The 19,358-nt window shown below is 40.0% G+C and overlaps 1 protein-coding gene across 3 annotated transcripts in view; it reads left to right on the top strand.

The window, feature by feature from the left end:
- The window catches only part of apolpp (retinoid- and fatty-acid binding glycoprotein apolipophorin), a 92,542-nt gene that overhangs the window by 16,240 nt on the left and 56,944 nt on the right, over positions 1–19,358 (top strand). For 2 of the 3 annotated variants that reach the window (XM_089739841.1, XM_089739840.1), the window contains exon 1: positions 16,441–16,684. The exons of the other annotated variant lie outside the window; for it this stretch is intronic. In XM_089739841.1, coding sequence (XP_089595967.1) covers positions 16,615–16,684 — 70 coding nt within the window. In that variant the 5' untranslated portion in view covers positions 16,441–16,614. Of the gene's footprint in view, positions 1–16,440; positions 16,685–19,358 lie in introns of those variants that run through there. 3 annotated transcript variants of the gene reach the window in all.

Below are 19,358 nucleotides of genomic sequence, written 5' to 3'. Positions count from 1 at the left end.
GCTCTTCTTCTTTTTCTCCACTTTATCCCACTAGGTGGAGTCGACACAGCAAAATTTTCTCTTCCATTCTCTTTTATCAGCCGTCATCTCAATACTCACTCCTCTCTCTCTCTCATATCGTCATTCACACACTACATCCATGTCTTCTTCGGTCGACCTCTTCCCCCTCTACCTTGCACTACTATTTCCATACATCTCCTCATTTGAGCAATTAAAACATTTTTTTTGTTTGGTCATACTATTAACGATTGAGTTCCATAACACAGGTGGGTTCGCGGACTGAATAGGAATTTATTTGCTATATTTCTTGCTTCGGCCATAATACAGGCGAACAAATCGCTAGCTTTACAGTGGTATCTTATTGTATTGTAATGGTATCTATTCCTAGTGGTATACGCAATTTCTTACCCAGTACAGAAAATACCACTAGTAAACTTACCTAAAACATACCACTATCGACATTTAGGTATTGACTGAGGTAAGTATTTCTAAACAGCATAGTGTTTATTTATTAGGTCAGCCATTTCGCTACATTGTATGATCAATAATTTATTGATAATTACATGAGAAATTATTAATTTTATCTCGAATGCTATCGCCTACAGCGGACGTTTCTCTTATCATATGTAGTTAACAACTAATATATTATGATTACGATTTATTAGTTTCTATTCTATGCAGTGATTTGGAAGTTTTCGTTTCAGGTATATTCGCTTATCTAAAATACTCTGTACTGGTGGTAGGACCTCTTGTGAGTCCGCGCGGGTAGGTACCACCACCCTGCATATTTCTGTCGTGAAGTAGTAATGCGTTTCGGTTTGAAGGGTGGGGCAGCCGTTGCATAGTTGAGACTTTAGAACTTATATCTCAAGGCGGGTGGTGCATTTACGATTGTAGATGTCTATGAGCTCCAGTAATCACTTAACACCAGGTGGGCTGTGAGCTCGTACACCCCTTTTGGCAATAAAAAAAATTTTGATTATGTTGAGTATGTATGTTATGTGTTAAATGAATATTGTTATGTGAAATCTTAAAACACACAAAAAAAACTGGACTAAGTAGTGAGCTGAACTAAAAAATATAAGGTTTTTTTTTCCGGTAGATACCTTTTCGCATGTTAAAGTGAAGTTATAATATTGTTGCATTTTCATCTGTTTTTGAAGCGTGTGCAGATTTTCAAGTTAAACAGAAGCTTTGATTTTGAAAAAAATGACGTTCAAAGATTTAAAGCCGTTGTTGTACTTCAAAAACGGAGACCTTAGAACTCATATCTCAAGGTAAGTGGCGGCATTTACGTTGTAGATGTACGAGGCATGCCTTTTAAGTTTTGTCGTTTCCATATTTCCCGGCAATTTTGAATTGGAACTTGAAATTGGTCTATATTCGAATGTGTTTAAACTTTGACTCTCAAAACAGTTGAAAGTATTAGAATTAAAGCTATTGCTTAGTCACAGCGTCGGTTAGAATCTGTCAGATCACGTACGAAAATGAATCTTTCTAAGGTTTTTTTTATTTATTGCTTAGATGGTTGGACGAGCTCACAGCCCACCTGGTATTAAGTGGTTACTGGAGCCCATAGACATCTACAACGTAAATGTGCCACCCACCTTGTGATATAAGTTCTAAGGTCTCAGTATAGTTACAACGGCTACCCCACCCTTCAAACCGAAACGCATTACTGCTTCACGGCAGAAATAGGCAGGGCGGTGGTACCTACCCGTGCGGACTCGCAAGAGGTCCTACCACCAGTGAAAAATGTTCGTGCAATAATTTTCTACAACTTTAGGAGAGGCCTGACACGGCTTCAGTGTTTTGAAGAGCTAACATCCGTGTTCAGTGATGAAGCCCCATGTCTGCGGACTGTCGAACGCTGGTATTTAGAATTCCAGCGTGGACATACTAGTGCTAGTGACAAATCTCGCGAAGGACGCCCAATATCCACCTTCACTGAAGATAATATCATTGCTGTGAGACAACTAATTCTCGTCTCTGGTAACTACTTACATAACATCAGGTGGGCCGTGAGCTCGTCTATCTAAGCAATAAAAAAAAAGATTCAATTAAATACAACATAACGACTATAACGGCGAGTTAAAAACGCATAGATACACGCAGTACACAGAGAAGTATCAGAATATCTAGTATGCGTACGTACACAACATAATATTCACAACAAAAATACTAGGTGATATACTTCAAAATGATTTCCGTTAGTTAATGTTATCGCGTATCCATTTATTGTGTTTTATGACAATGCTGAGTGCAAAATAATAATTCAGTTGTATCATAGAGAGCAATGTACGCTCTGGCAACGACTTGTTATCGACACGTCAATAATAAAGTAATTCATAAAAATATTGTGACCTTCTTGAAATAGAATGATAAATTTTACTTGGATACAGTTTATCGCGGCTTGCCAGGTCGCTGTGCAAGCCACGGGCTATACAGATACCATAATGTTTAACTGCTCCGTCCAAATCCATTAACGATGCTCTTAGGTACCTCAAGCACCAGTCACCGTTCACGTCGAACCCGTCGCTAGTGACGAAGGGCTCGACGAGTGATTTAACTCACAGCCCACTGAGTTTCTCGCCGGATCTTCTCAGTGGGTCGCGTTTCCGATCCGGTGGTAGATTCTGCGATGCACTGCTCTTGCTAGGGTCAGTGTTAGCAGCTCTCCGGTTGAGCCCCGTGAGCTCACCTACATGTTAGGGTGCAGCTGAAATAGCCTCTCAAGGCTATCAGCATAGGTAGGAAAAACAGTTAATGGCAATGTATGACTGATTTCCTAAACAATTCCCCCATTCGAGATGGGAAATATAATAGAAAGTGACCACAGTATCTCGTCATTAAAAGGAGTATAGCGTCTGAAAAAAAACTTTTCAAAACAAACTGGAATGATTTTAATTTAATATTATGTGTTCCGTTTGACGTCCGAAGTCCATTATGAGAGTACATCGTATGATTTTCACTGCAGGTCGCTAAATTTGACTACTTCCGTTTCCTAAGTCCCATCTACAGCGCCCTCTATAACGTCTGGAACCGAACCAACAAGCAAAGACAAGCCGCCATATTTGTCATTGTTGCGTCGTTTTTTCCCACGTGCAGTCGTTAATATTTTAAGAAGTTAGTAATTTAAAATGTTATAAGCAACTTTCGAGATTTGAAGTAGAAAGTTTGTTTCAAACAAGTGTTATGATTATCTTCCGTTTCGTGAAACCTCCAAGGCCTTACAATGAGTGACGAGGTTATCGCGCCTTTCAAAGTAAAATTTAAGTGAGGATAGTTCTTCGATTTCTTCGGATATTTTTTCGGGTTCGTCGGAAAATAAAGACTAGGGACCAGCAAAAAAACTTCGTAAAAGTGACTGGTCGCGAGATCTGAATAAAAGGTTTGACTTACTGTCGCAATAATGGGTGAGTCATGTGAATAATATTTTAACTTCGAATCATGCTATTGCTGGTCGTGCACCAGTGGTCCCGCCTTTACACTTACAAATACCAACATCTTATAATAATAATGTCTGATCTGGTTTCAACTTCCAATCGAAATTAGACAACGACGAATAGTTTTTACGTCTGCCACCAGACCGTCCGTTACCAGAAGCGGGTAGGTTTTGAAATTTGAGCATTTCTATAAAAGAATCAGATATGCAAAGATTTGACTAGCCGACTTGGAACGCGGTGCAGTATTCGGAGGTTAAAAAAAAAAGTTTTCCTGCGTTATCTAATGCTCTTTTGGCACAGAACGAATGCGTTATGCTGCCATACAAAACCTTGCCGACGGGTCAAATTCAGAGAATGTTCAGCTTAATACTTCCGCCATTTACGAAAAGTTTAAACCGCTATTCGGTAACGATTTCGCCTATAAAAGTTTCTAACGATATCCTTCAAATAATTTTCGGTAAGCGAGCCGAGGTTATACGATAGCGTCGTAGATACCTCATAAAGAAATTAAAGGATAGATATATCAGGGAAGATATAGAGAAAATATCTTCTTCTTGTGATTATATGTTTAACCCCAACTTATTATTGGCATATATACAGAAAATTGGTGGTATTGATAAATTACAAAAGCGGCACCGTCTGCTACTCGCATTCGGCCCGCATCGCCGGAACCCTCGGCTTGTACTGCCAATGCAAAGCCATGTCGAGGTAGGCCACATTCCAATACATCTAAAGAGGCCGAAAACAGATATTCTGAGCGATGCTATCCAAATAATTCCTCAGCAAGAAAAACGGGGGAGGGGGGAACAAGTACAAAGTGGAACGAAAATCAGGAAATAAAAATAAATTACTCAACAGCATTTTCAGGCGGATGTCTAAGACTATATCGAAACACCTGGACTCGATCCACCAAACGTAATATTGAAATTAATAATAACTTGATGTCAATCAAAATCCAAAATTTAATTCAATAGAGTTTTAGAACCCGCACCCCCGTCTTTCAGATTTCCTCTTTTCATACTTCCCAAGACCAATAAAAAATCGAACAATTTTCAACCTCAAGGCATTGAACAAGTACATGAAACAGTCTTTTTCACCTTTTCCACCATCGAGTTCCTAAGTTTTATAACAGATTGGAATGTCAAACTGGATTTGAGCCAGGCCTATTATCATCTATCAATGACGTTTCTCGGGATCAGTTATCAGGGTCGTCTACTTCACATGATATGTCTGCCATTCGGCTTAGCTGCACCACCGCGGATTTTTGCTTCAGTGACAAACTAAATAGCCGAAATACTTCGCCAGAAGGGTCTGCGACTAGTGGTTATCTGTTTGTACACCAGGGCAGAACACCTCCCGCCATCGGAGCAAAGCTTATCCATATTATCTGGAACCGCTGCGTTCATTGACAGTGCGTTTCCAGAGGTCTTTTTTGCCACGTACCATCTGGCTATGGAATGAGCTCCCTCCACGGTGTTTCCCGAGCGCTATGACATGTCCTTCTTCAAACGAGGCTTGTGGAGAGAATTAAGCAGTAGGCAGCGGCTTGGCTCTGCCCCTGGCGTTGCTGAAGTCCATCGGCGACTGTAACTATTCATCTTCAGGTGGGCCGTATGCTGGTCTGCCTACAAGGGCAAAAGACTTGTTGAAATCTCAAGTAACTATACTAAGACCTTAGAACTCATATCTCAAGGTGGGTGGCGGCATTTACGCTGTAGATGTCTATGGCTTCCAGTAACCACTTAACACCAGGTAAGCTGTAAACTCGTCCACCCATCTAAGCAACCGGTTATAACACTGACGAGTTTGATAGACTTTCTGGGAATTGTATGGGACACCAAATCCAAGACAAAGTCCCTGCCAAAGAATTTGCTCGTGCGATTTACTGCCGGCGGTTGGAACCTAAAGCAGGCGCAAAGCCTCTTAGGATATCTCAACTTTGCGACTTTCATCACTCACCGGGGAAAGTTGCTTTGCCGAGTCCTTGCAGTACCACAGCAACAAGCTCAGGAGGTATCCACATTTACCAAAGCAGTATTCGGACGAGGTACGTACAGAGCTGGATTGGTGGTTAGAGAAAGTCAGTCAGAGCACACTAATTCATCCACAGAGAATGGCCACGAACCACGTCATCACCGACGCGTCGGACATTCAGTGGGGAGCCCTTGTAAACAACAGAACAGAACTTTCCTACATAAAGAACGAGGGAGGAACCCGGTCACGATAATTGCTAGATCTGACTGGAAAATTGCTTAACTTAATAGACCACCTCAAAGTTGTACTTCTCCCTCACCACCTACCGGGACTGTACAACACTGAAGCCGATCACCTCTTACGCAATCGCGGCGGCTTGGAGTGGTATCTCACAGAAAAAGCAACTACTAGGCTATTCAGCCTGTGGGGAACTTGTTCGCGTCTCGGACCGCTCATGGATAAAAAACTATGTTGACCTCTTGTGAGTCCGCGCGAGTAGGTATTTTGCCCTGAAGCAGTGGTGCGTCTCGGTTTGAAGGGTGGGGCAGCCGTTGTAACTATACTTGAGACCTTAGATCTTATATCTCAAGGTGGGTGGCGCATTTACGTTCTAGACGTCTATGGGCTCCAGTGACCACTTAATACCAGGTGAGCTGTGAGCTCGTCCACCCATCAAAGCAAAACTCGAACGCCTGCCTCTACAACGCGTTCAGCAGATCTTGGCATTACTGACTAGCCTGGCCGTTTCCGCCGCTGTCTGATATCCAGAGTGCTGGACCACCTCAACTCAACCTCAGGTCGGTACATACTAGTGCTACCCAAGTGCAAGAAGCCCCTGTGGAGGCCAGACCTGAAATCACCTGCCCTCAAGCGACTCAAGAAGCTCAGAGATCTGAACATCAGTCTGGTGGACACTGACAATGCTACCGCCAGGCTGTCAGCAATCTACACCTGGAAGCTTGGCTCATTTTGGGTGGGACACGCTGACAGGGACATGGACATCGGCAGGAGAGAAACTTACTATTATCGTGCTGGAGAGAGTCTACGATAAGAACATACGCCCCTATTTGGAATAAGGGGTAAGGTTTTGTCAAGAAAATGTATTAATTCTTGTGTACCCGAATTAGAAAATGTAGCTAGATTTCTCTGTTATCGGTATTTATCTCATGGTCTCTCCTACCGGACCATTCTAGTTTATAAGTCTGTTATATAGCGTCCGTTTGTGAAACTCTATCGGATATAAAAAATAGCTTCGAGCCCGACAGTGAAACATACTGAAATATATTTCCTTGACAAAGCCTGCACCTTCTAAATTACTGATATTTGGGTCGAAAACTAATTGATCTTCACACCAACAGTCCAGTTGGACATTCGTGGCTGCTCCTGACCAATTGATCATCGATGCAGTATACTGGCTACGCAATCTAGTGAATATGACACAGCAAACCAGTGGGAGTATTAGTAATCTATTCTTAGCAACTAAAGGCTCCACTAAGCCAGCTTAGCTAGCTACTGCAGCGAGGATTAGTAGTTGGGTAAAAAGTCTTTTAGGAGACTCAGGTATTCAGGCCTCAGTTGGAAGCTGTAGAGCGGTGGTGAAAACTTTAAACTGGGTAGGAAATTACCAAATTAATGATATTTCAGCTAAAGATAACTGACAACATGAGCATACTTTTAGAAAGTTCTATCAAAAACGTATTATTAATGCATCAAATACTGATATAAATTCTGAGAAATCTTTCTCAGTATTTTCGTCCTAAATCTTATTAGGTCGATTTGAATTAAGTGTACCCACTTAATTCAAAAAAAATTAATTGAAGGTAACCGTATAATATTACCATATTATACGGTTACCTTCAATTAATTTAAATTACGTGCTTAATTCAAGCTTTGCTTAATTAAACACAATAAGTCACATTGTTGCTTTTTAAATAAATATTATTTTATTTCAAATACAAGCCACCAGGATATAACAGTCTCTCATAATGGACTTCGGACGTTTTTTTTTTTTTTTTTTTTTTTTTTTTTTTTATGATTGAAAGTTTACTGGTGGCCCGAAGGCCTTTCCAGTTTCACCAGGACAGGTGGGCGAGCAAAGGCTCAGCCAAGAGGGGTGGGATTTGCTAACAACTGCCCGAGCGCCTCCGAAGGAGACCTAACAACTCAAGAGCAATTGTTTCGCGAATGAATCTACTACCGGATCGGAATCGCGACCCGCTGAGAAGATCCGGCGAGAAACTCAGCGGGCTGATGCATGGGTTAGGTTGCACGTCGACCTCTTTGTCGAGTTCGACGAGTACGGTTACCGGGGTCCCTAAGCCTGCCCCTAGTATTAGAGCTGAAGGCATCTAATGCAAAGGTTATTGGATCTGATGGATCCGTAAGGACGTGTCTAGGGCGTCGACGGTGACTGGCTCCTGCATGATCAGGATTCGGAGAGTAGTCAGCGGCGGCAACGATAAGGCGATTATCATGACGCATAGCCTTATCGAAGTATCGTTCCGACGCTGACTTCATGTATTTCCGAATTGATTCGAGGCCCAGGTCGTCGTGTAGGTCAACGTTCCTCACGAACCACGGAGCGCCGACAGCTAACCTGCAAAAGCGGGATTGTAGGGATTGGAGGGTGTCTATGTGTGTGCGGGCCGCGTGAGCGAACACCACACTCGCGTAAGTCATGACGGGCCTTATGCAAGTTTTGTAAAGTGTCACCTTGTTCCGAAGGGACATTTTACTCCGCTTACAGATCATGGGGTAGAGTCTACCGAGAATAAACGCGGCATGGTCACGGACTGATTTTATATGCGGGCGGAATGTCATCGATGCATCCAGGGTAACGCCCAGGTACTTGACCTTCCTGGCCCAGGGTATGGGTTGTCTAAAGAGAGTAATCGGGGGTGTGAGATTCCTCCTCCTAATCCGGGAGGAAATCCGTGTGGAGCTTCCCCTCTGAAATAGCACCGCAGTACTTTTCGCTGGGTTGATGTCTATGCGCCATTTTCGGAACCACTGTCCTAGGGCTAGGGCTGCGCTCTGAAGCTTCTTTGCGATTAGGGACTTATTTCTACTAGAATAGTAAACAGTCGTGTCGTCGGCGAATAAAGCTAAATGGGTCGGCGGCGACCGGGGAATATCGTTGACGAATAAGCTAAATAGGAGGGGTGAGAGGACAGAGCCTTGCGGGACTCCAGCTGTGAGAGGTCGTGGGGAGGAGCGGGTTCCCTCGACTCGATATCGAAAAGAGCGGTTCGACAAGAAGTCTCGTATGATGAGCACGAGACTATCCGGCACGCCCATGTTGAATAGTTTGAAAATCAAACCATTGTGCCAGACTTTGTCGAACGCTTTTGCGACGTCGAAGAAGAGAGCTCCCGTGTATAACGGTTTTGGTCGATTAAGCCCCACAAGAATGTGCTCCGTGAGGCGGTGCACCTGTTGAACGCATGAATGATTTGTACGGAATCCGAATTGTTCATCGATGAGAATGCCCTTGGATGAGACGAAATCTCTGAGGCGCTTGTAGAGCAGACGCTCATACAGTTTGCCTAGAGACATGAGGAGGCTAATCGGGCGGTAGAGGACTTCGGACGTCAAACGGAACACATAATATAGAAATTTTACCTTCCAATAAAATTTGTATTATGTTTCCTAAGACGTCCGAAGTCCAGATAATGTCTTCCTGGGGCTACATCCATCATTATGAGCCGAACAATGACAAATATGGCGGCTTGTCTTTGCTTGTTGGTTCGGTTCCAGACGTTATAGAGGGCGCTGTAGATGGGACTTAGGAAACGGAAGTAGTCAAATTTAGCGACCTGCAGTGGAAATCATAGGATGTACTCTCATAATGAACTTCGGACGTCTTAGGAAACATAATACAAATTTTATTGGAAGGTAAAATTTCTATATTTTTTTTATAGTTTTGCATACGCCTATCAATAATACAAATAAAAAATGGGTCGAAAGTACCCAAATTTGAGACTTTTCGAATCTTAAAAAATTCATATTTTTAAAAATATTAACTTTATCGTAAAAAGTCAACGGGCCTTTTTTATTTGTATTTCAATAAAGAATATAAAAAAAAATTGTCCGGTTGAAAAATAACAATTCCTTGCAATTGTTTAAACAATTTCGGTTTAAACAATATGGCCTAGGGTTGCCCCATGGCAACATGCATTTATATTATCAGTGGGGCAATTCGGATTCACATAAAAAAATTGAGGTGGAATAGTTTTCGGTACTCATGCGCCGATTCCTCCTGGAATAACTATTGTTTATCTTTATTATTATTATTATTACGAGTATTTGTCTATAGTGTAGTCTTGGCGAAATCTGTAGCAATAGGACCATAATAATGTTAAAATTTATAATTTCAATTAATTATAGTCGAATTTCGACTACTGCGAGACCACTAGTATTAATAGTAATACTATTCATCTATATATTAATACGTGAAGCAAAAACTTTGTATCCCTTTTTACGAAAATTGCGCGGACGGAGGAGTATGAAATTTTCCACACTTATAGAGAATATAGAGAAGAAGTGCAAAATGCTATTATTTTTTTAAAATAATGCATAAAATATACATTAAATCAATAAAGAAAACATTACACACACTACATACCATGTATTTGACGCACACACGCATGCATACTATTTATTGTCAAACTTTTGTTATTGACGTCTGTTGTCAAATTAAGATTAAATATTGTTTGTCTTTGTTATTATTTTTTATAGTGTAGTCTTGGCGAAATTCGTGATTGTAGAAGTATAAAATACAATCATAATAGTGTACAACTTACAATTCCAATTAATTATAGTCGAATTTCGTCTACTGCGGGACCTCTAGTATTAATAAAATTATAGACTCATGATGTCATTTGTTGAAAATTGATTTAAATGACAGTCACGAATCTAAGCCATAGGAATAGAACAATTCTCTAATATTTCTAATCTATTTATTTATAAATCCAGTTCCGATGCAATGTTGACGTACCTAATACATTTTTTTACAGGTTATTCTCCTCTTTGTTATTTCGGCCCTTTTTAATTTTTTCACGTTTACGTCTACCGCAAGACCGACTAACATTTTTTTATTGCTTAGATTTGTGGACGAGCTCACAGCCCACCTGGTGTCAAGTGGTTACTGGAGCCCATAGACATCCACAACATAAATGCGCCACCCACCTTGAGATAGAAGTTCTAAGGTCTCAGTATAATTACAACGGCTGACCCACCCTTCAAACCGAAACGCATTACTGCTTCACGGCAGAAATAGGCAGTGTGGTGGTACCTACCCGCGCGGACCCACAAGAGGTCCTACCACCAGTAATTACGCTATTACTATTTACTAATATCATTACTATTATTATTATTTACTATTTTGGAAAGAATACATACGTATATAAATATAAATGTGGCTATTTATTTTGATAATGGTAGGCAGCAGCTTGGCTCTGCCCCTGGCATTGCTGACGTCCATGAGCGACGGTGATCACTTACCATCAGGTGGGCCATATGCTCCTCTGCCTACAAAGGTAATAAAAATATATATATATATATATATTACTATGATATATTATCGATGTCTTACCTATCTATGTTACCTTCGCTGGTAGCCTAAGGGGTTATTCCAACTACAATGATGGAATTATTTGGATGGGACAATTTGAAGTCGTCGTGGCCTAAAGGATAAGACGTCCGGTGCATTTGTATCGAGCGATGCACTGGTGTTCGAATCTCAGGCGGGTACCAATTTTTCTAATGAAATACGTACTCAACAAATGTTCACGATTGACTTCCACGGTGAAGGAATAACATCGTGCAATAAAAATCAAACCCGCAAAATTATAATTTGCGTAATTACTGGTGGTAGGACCTCTTGTGAGTCCGCACGGGTGGGTACCACCGCCCCGCCTATTTCTGCCGTGAAGCAGTAATGCGTTTCGGTTTGAAGGGTGGGGCAGCCGTTGTGACTATACTGAGACCTTAGAACTATATCTCAAGGTGTGTGGCACATTTACGTTGTAGATGTCTATGGGCTCCAGTAACCACTTAACACCAGGTGGGCTGTGAGCTCGTTCACACATCTAAGCAATAAAAATAAAAAATAAAAACTACGCATAGACTGATAGGTGAGCTCACGGGCTCAACCTGAGAGAATTTGCTAACACTAGCCGTAGCAAGAGCCGTGCTTCGCAGTATCTACCACCGGATCCGAATCGCGACCCACTGAGAAGATCCGGTGAGACACTCATTAGGATCTTTCGATATTATTATTAAAAACATAGCTTTAAGCCCGCAACCATAACTGGTTATTCAAAGTTTGTAAATCGACAGACTGTCTCTTCACACGATGTGTGACAGATCAATATTATTCTAATTATCTGAAGATAAGATATGATTATGCGCTTTCGTTCTGAATAATATTGTCAGATTCTAAATAGTTTAGTTATATGAAACGCAGCTGTAAGATGTACCGATGATATTTACAGGAGGACGAAATTGTGACTCATCCCAGGATGAGTGCTACCGTCTACTTCGATCGCTAGGAATCTCTGGGTCTACAAAGAGACTTCGATTCTCTCTCTTTTTTGTACCGTAAGTTCCATGGAGATAGCTCTAAGTAATGGTTTGAGATGATCCCATCATCTCGTTTTTACCATCACGCTGTCAGCCACCGGATTAGTGATCTTCCATACTACCTAGAACCACTGAGTTTATCCACAGTGTGTTTCCAGAGATAGTTTCTGCCACGTACCTTCCTGCTTGGGAATAAGCTTCCCTCCTCGGTGTTTCCCGAGCGCTATGACATGTCCTTCTTCAAGCGAGATTTATGGAAAGTACTTAAGCGGCAGGCGGTGGTTTCGCTTCGCCTCTGGCATTGCTGACGTCTAAGAGCGACGTTAACCACTCACCATCAGGTGGGCCGTATGCTCGTCTGTCTGTAAGCAGAGACCACTTTGCATGACGTGACCTTAAAATTTGTCTGCGCGCCATTACAACAAAAACCTATCTTGGTCGCTTTCTGATTTATAATTTCTGCATATTTCATTCCTTCATTTAGGAAGGTATACATTAAAACAAACAGATAGACAGTTGAGTGTATTCTGTCCGAGTTATCTTATGTGAGTATTAGTCCGTATGAGTATAGTTCTGTTTTGACCTTTGCTATTGGACATGTGTGATATCGTTCAGCAAACATCGTAATAAAGCCGGCCATATACTTGCGACAGACGAAACATGAATGTAATAATGTAATTGCAAAAGTAGTGCGTGAATTCTGAGGTGTCAATTCAATATTCTTTTTATTGCTTAGATTGGTGGACGAGCTCACAGCCCACCTGGTGTTACGTGGTTGCTGGAGCCCTTAGACATCTACAACGTAAATGCACCACCCACCTTGAGATATAAGTTCTAAGGTCTCAAGTATAGTTACAACGGCTGCCCCACCCTTCAAACCGAAACGCATTACTGCTTCACGCCAAAAATAGGCAGAGTGGTGGTACCTACCCGTGCGGACTCACAAGAGGTCCTATCACCAGTAAATCTATATATTAATTTTGTACCCCTTTTTACGAAAATTGCGCGGACGGAGGAGAATAAAATTGGCCACACTTATAGAGAACTAGCGACCCGCCCTCGCTTCGCTTCGGAAACATTAAAACACACATGAAACCAAAAAAAAAAAATAAAAAAAAAATTAAAAAAAGTAGCCTATGTTCATCAGGGACAATGTCGGCTTCTAATGGAAAAAGAATTTTTCAAATCGGTCCAGTAGTTTCGGAGCCTATTCGAAACAAACAAACAAACAAATCTTTCCTCTTTATAATATTAGTATAGATATAGATATAGATATAGAAAGGGAGTGCAGAATCTTTTTTTTTTTAATTATGCATTAAAAATAAATTAAATCAATAAAAAAAACACTACACACACTACCATGTATTTACTCTGTATTACTCTGTGTTTATTGTTAAACTTTTGTTATTGTTTAAAGTATGTGGTCAAATTGAGAGTAGATTAAAATTGTATGTCTTTAATATTATTTGTCTATAGTGTAGTCTTGGGGGAAACAGGTGATTAGAACTATAACAGCCTTTAACAACAGAACCTAATGTGAAGCTTATAATGTCAATTAACTATAGCTGAATTTCGACTACTGAGCGACCACTGGTATAAGAAAGTAAACAAATTTTATAGTATTTTCGGTTTATAACAATACATTAATAACATTACCCACAAACACAGCCCACTGAGTTACCCGCCGGATCTTGTCAGTGGGTCGCGTTTCCGATCCGGTGGTAGATTTTGCGAAGCACTGCTCTTGTTAGGGCTAGTGTTAGCATCACTCCGGTTTGAGCACCGTGAGCTCACCTACTTTTTTTATTTTTTATTGCTTAGATATGTGGACGAGCTCACAGCCCACCTGGTGTTAAGTGGTTACTGGAGCCCATTGACATCTACAACGTAAATGCGCCACACACCTTGAGATATAGTTCTAAGGTCTCAGTATAGTCACAACGGCTGCCCCGCCCTTCAAACCGAAACGCATTACTGCTTCACGGCAGAAATAGGCAGGGTGGTGGTACCTGCCCGTGCGGTCTCACAAGAGGTCCTACCACCAGTAAAAAGTAGTTAAGGTTAAGCTGAAATATCCTCTCAAGGCTATCAGCTCAGGAAGGAAAAAAAAGTAACATTTTTACATTTGCTTTCCTAACACCAATTCTTACGAAGCCCCGTTCAAAGAAGTTATAACACAAGAGAGTTGAGTTCCTTCCAGAGACGGATGGTATATAACAGCTATGGTCTTTGGAAACGCATGGCAATAAGTGCAGTAGCTTCAGGCCAGAGCGATGAACTTTGCTCCGATAGCAAGTGGTGCTATCGCAAAATCATAAATCTATGTTAATCCATTTCCGAAGGAACTCTGAAGACAGAGCTTGTCATAGAGAAATAACAACATAATTTGTCCTTTTTAAGCGAGATTTTAGGAACTCCGGAATTCAATTCATTTGGCTGTGTCCCTAACAACTTCCATCATCAGGTTGACAGCAGTATATTCGTCTATTTTCCGTTCATTTAGGCCGTTGGTCTACTCTTCATACATCATCGTTATTATCCGTAAAGCCAGAAGATCTTAACCATTTCCAAGTAAGCAAACCTCGTGATCTAAGATGTCCACACAGATAATATTAGTCGGGAGAGTTTTTTGTGTAGCTAATGTCGTGTACTGTATTAAGAAATCCTATTAATTCATTCTAAGAATTCGTATGCTGTAACTCATCAACTTTAGAAAACACAATTCCTTAAGCACCTCATTAGGCTAATTCAATGGAATCAATTGTTTTCAATAGCCGAAACTATTTGTTAATTATGTTGTTTATATTTTAATTGATTAATGTTATTTTTATTTTAAGTAATTTAGCTAGTTCTAATACAAATTATACACAATACTTAAAATTGGCTATTATACTTTAATGGGGTAGACGGATGAATGAGCGCACGGTTCATCTGGTGTTAAGTAGATACCGGAGCCCGGATATCAGAAAGTAATTACCGTCACCCACCTTCAGACTTCAGGCACAATTCCTAATCGTAAAATAATTACACAAATTATACATATGTTTTGCGGCTTTGACTTTTGTTACGCGATGTTATTCCTTCATAGTAGAAGTCAATCGTGTATATGAGTTAAGTGCGTATTCAATTAGAAAAAAAAAAACTGGTACCTGAGATTCGAACACCGGCCCGGTCGCATCGCTCGATACGTGTACACCAAACGCCTTATCATTTAGGTCACGACGAGCATTGAATTCTGCCGACAGGCTTGATTACTCTATGGAAAATTTGGAAATTGTCGAGATATATACAACAAGGGAAGATCTTCCATCGAGCGGGTTATATTGCTCGGTAGACCGACGGTCTAAATGTTGTTGTTCGGAACTTGTATATATGTAAGCTTATCTTTAAAGTAAGCGAGATTCAGGCATCTGCCAAATATCTTACGTTGTATGATGGCTACCGCCATAGACACGATCTATGTCCTTTCACATTGCACCATTCTGGCCTAGAGGATAAGACGCTTAATATACTCATATCAAATGACTATACCGGTATTCAGGCATGTACTATCTCTTGCTTGTGGGATGGGTATGATGCACCCACTCTAGCTTATACCATAGACCGTTCCATTTTTGATGTGAAGCAGCCGTGCATCCACATCGGAGGGTGGAACGGTTTTATCCAAAATTGGACCTAGTCTCAAAGTAAGTAAAGGCGTTTGTGTTGTACATATCTAGCTATCCATTAAGCCGAATCTAATTAATCATTGCGGCAAAAATGGCCAGGATGATAATGCTTGCGATCAGTAAATAATAATAATAATAGTTGCATTTATTTACCCCACAATACAAATACAAATAAATTTTCAATTAACATGACATAAAAATTCTAATTCTAAACAATATTACATTATATTATACTAACACAGTGGAAATAAAAAGGCCGCGGCTCAGCTTTGTGATAGCTGAAACTATCGCTGTTATTCTGCCGCTGCCTGTAATCTTAATCTATAAACTTAAATCTAATAATACCATTAATAATAATTAATAATCTAATATTACTAATTAATCTAATAACGCCATCTACAGTGCGCTGATTTAATACTCAAAGAACACTGCTACCTCATCCCCGAATTCCTTTCTGACTATCTATGTTACCCAAGAGAAGAGATGGAGTGGTGTGATTGGTGGCAGCACCAGACGACCAAATTGTTCAAATAGTCGAATTATTCAACAACAGAACCAAACACTAGTATGCTCACAAAAAAAAAAATACCTTAAATCGACAATTAATGATTAATCACGGAAAAATAAATTAAATCTCTTAGAGAAAAATACATAAATAACTATTTATTTGTCGAAAAACACAAAGCAGTGGCATATTATGTTTAAAGAGCTATGACATTTTGGCTGATTTAAAAAAAAAGTCTAAGCCGAGTAAAATTTGATTCAGAAATCGTGAAGCGTGTATCCATCCTACACATTCACATTTCGAACCAATTAGGTGCCTCCGATTGGCGCGTCTATAAAAGGGAGTTCGACACAACGGCACCTCATTTCCCTTCCGACCAGGGTGTAAGGAGCATAGTATTTCAACATAAGACTGAAAATTTTCTATTACCCCTCACAATATGGGGACAATTAGTTTTAGTCTAAGTGTTATTTTATTAATTTCCGTTTTATGGGAGCCGGCGTTAGCGGGTGAGTTTTCATTGTTATTTTTAGTAAACAAATGACATTGTTATGTGAAGTGTTTAGGAGTGCTCACGATTTTTAAGTTCGCTAACCGCATCGGCAACTGACGATGGTCATGTCTGCATACAGCAGTTCTCCTATATACAAATTGTTTGGTCTCTATGTCTTCAGTCATTTTAAGCCCTCAAATTTGGATTTTAATTATGAACTCACCACATCAGATCCCTAAGTGGGAGCACCCGAAAACAAATAGTAGGTACCTACTGGTCATAGCTCAATAATATTAAAGACACTTTGGAAAATTTGGATTCACTAATTTGAGAATGTGGCTCGCCATGTACAAAAACTTCCAATCAGCTGACGTTTGAATCTACAGTGTCCAAGGAATCCGGAATATCTACTAGTTACCTTCATGTTATGGGTTCACAAACATATACCGTTTTTATATTAATAGCTTATAATATACTTTGATAAAATAAGAAAATCGCTTTTATTCAATACGTTTTACAATTTTCAGTAATTTAACAATTTCGTTGTAGAACTACAGGGTACTAAGTGTTTTTCGGTGATACAGAAAACTCCCAGAAATCTTAGAAAATATAATATGTACACGTGTTAGATATGTGCATGCTCTCCCTGACTATCATATTACATTTGATTAGCTAATCGTTTGTTATTATTTTGTTATTGATAGAAGATAACTGCGATTCAAAGAGATCTATTTATTGTAATTATCCCAAAGCACCGAATTTCTTGGTCTTCTGCCCAAGTGAACTTGATTACTTTCGAAATATATGGTCAATGTAATAGATGCTTGTTCTCTAAGGACTATATTATGTTGCCTAGGATGCAACAATCACCTAAGTTCTTCCTCGCCTTCAAAGGATCAGTCGCAAGCCCCAATTTGCGTTTTCGCAACTTGCAGTCCTTTTAGGGTCCTTTAATGCTCGATTTATCGCTCATCATTAATTACATTAAAAGTACCAATGAACTTACTGCTAGGAAAAAATATAAAGTTCAAAAAAAGTTTGGATATGTACAAATAAAATTAAATAATATCAAGTTAGAATAAGGCTGGAACATAATCAGACCCTCCGAGTGGTATAAAATACGATGAATACCAAAATAGACTATCCACAATAAGTCTTACACAATGTATTACGGCAGACTGAAGATATTTCAGCTGTACACGCAGGAATATAAATTATTTTTTTAATTAAAACAGCGTAATAAAACTGTGGATACACTCGCTCTTACTCAGTCAATTAAAGTCGATAAGAATTATAATTTGATAAACCTTTTTTTGTTTGTTAAAATGCTATTCGCGACCAACGCGATTTTAGATGGAGCCCAGACCACACTATGGTCTGAAATAAATAGCGCTGCCAATTTGTATTAATTTTTTTTCCAATAGATATGTGACCAATTATGTAGCCTGTTTGGTATTAAGTGGCTACCCGCAGCCAGGCATAGCTTCGTGATCACTCACTTTGAGATATTAGATCGAGCTACGTCTGCTAGTGACTCTATAGTGACTTCTTCTTTGTCTCCACAAATGACGTCACATAAAATTTACCGTGCGTAATAACGTTTGAACGCCTTAAATATAAATTCGGACTAATGGTTACGATTTTTCACAGATGTCGATAAAGGCGAACTCAATAACATTAATAATTTATTTACGAAATTTTAAATTAGTCATACCTCTGTGTGCTCTACGAATTCTTATTTCCACGAATGTTTTGGAACGACGTGATTTATAATATACTCGTATTTAATGTATGATTTCATAATGATTTAGTGATTTTCAGCGGAGACGGGCATATGGGTCACGGCTTAGCGAAACGATTTACTTAGACTACGGTATAGACGTAACGTCGTCGCATAGACATCAAAAGGTTCACGTTGTGATGTCTATTGGAATGAAAGGTCGAAAATTAATTCGTATTGTATATATTGGCTGTCGCAGCTTTTAAATACACTCGCGACAGAAATGGGCCGATATTATCCATAGTTTAGCTTGTTTATGAACTCGATTGAAATGAGTTTTTACATCTATATTAATCCTGGTAACTATTGTCTACTATCCGTTTCTGTCTGCGTGTCTACAGGCGGTAGTTTATCGGGGTAATAAAACTATTCTCCTGGAAACGAAACTAGACAGTTCGATATTAATTCCCAATAGCATTAAAAAAATGTTTTGCTTACTGCACGCGCAATGGAAAAACAATTTGCGCGAAGTCATCGACCTCGCAAAACGCGGCGATAATTACCTGTGGCTTAGTTTACAAAATACAGCGTGCTTACAAAATACATCGTGCGATAAAAGGATAAATTAGATTACCTTTTTTTTCCTACCTATGCTGATAGCCTTGAAGCTATATCAGCTTCTGCTTGACGTGTAGGTGAGCTCACGGTGCTCAAACCGGGTGTGTTGCTAACACTGGCTCTAGCAAGAGTAGTGCTTCGCAGAATCTACCACCGGATCGGTAACGCGACCCACTGAGAAGATCCGGCGGGAAACTCAGTGGGCCGTGTCTATAGGGGTAATTCACTTATCGAGCCCTTCGTCGCAAGCGACGGGGTCGATGAGGACGATGACCGTAGATTAGCATGTAAATATTGTTAACCATTAGTATGGATAACGGGTCTTTTAGCTAATCGGGGTGGAATTTCAATA

This window comes from Bombyx mandarina, chromosome A1 (genome assembly GCF_030267445.1).
Source record: "Bombyx mandarina strain Sakado chromosome A1, ASM3026744v2".
Lineage (NCBI taxonomy): Eukaryota > Metazoa > Arthropoda > Insecta > Lepidoptera > Bombycidae > Bombyx > Bombyx mandarina.
This window is presented reverse-complemented; position numbering and strand designations above follow the sequence as displayed.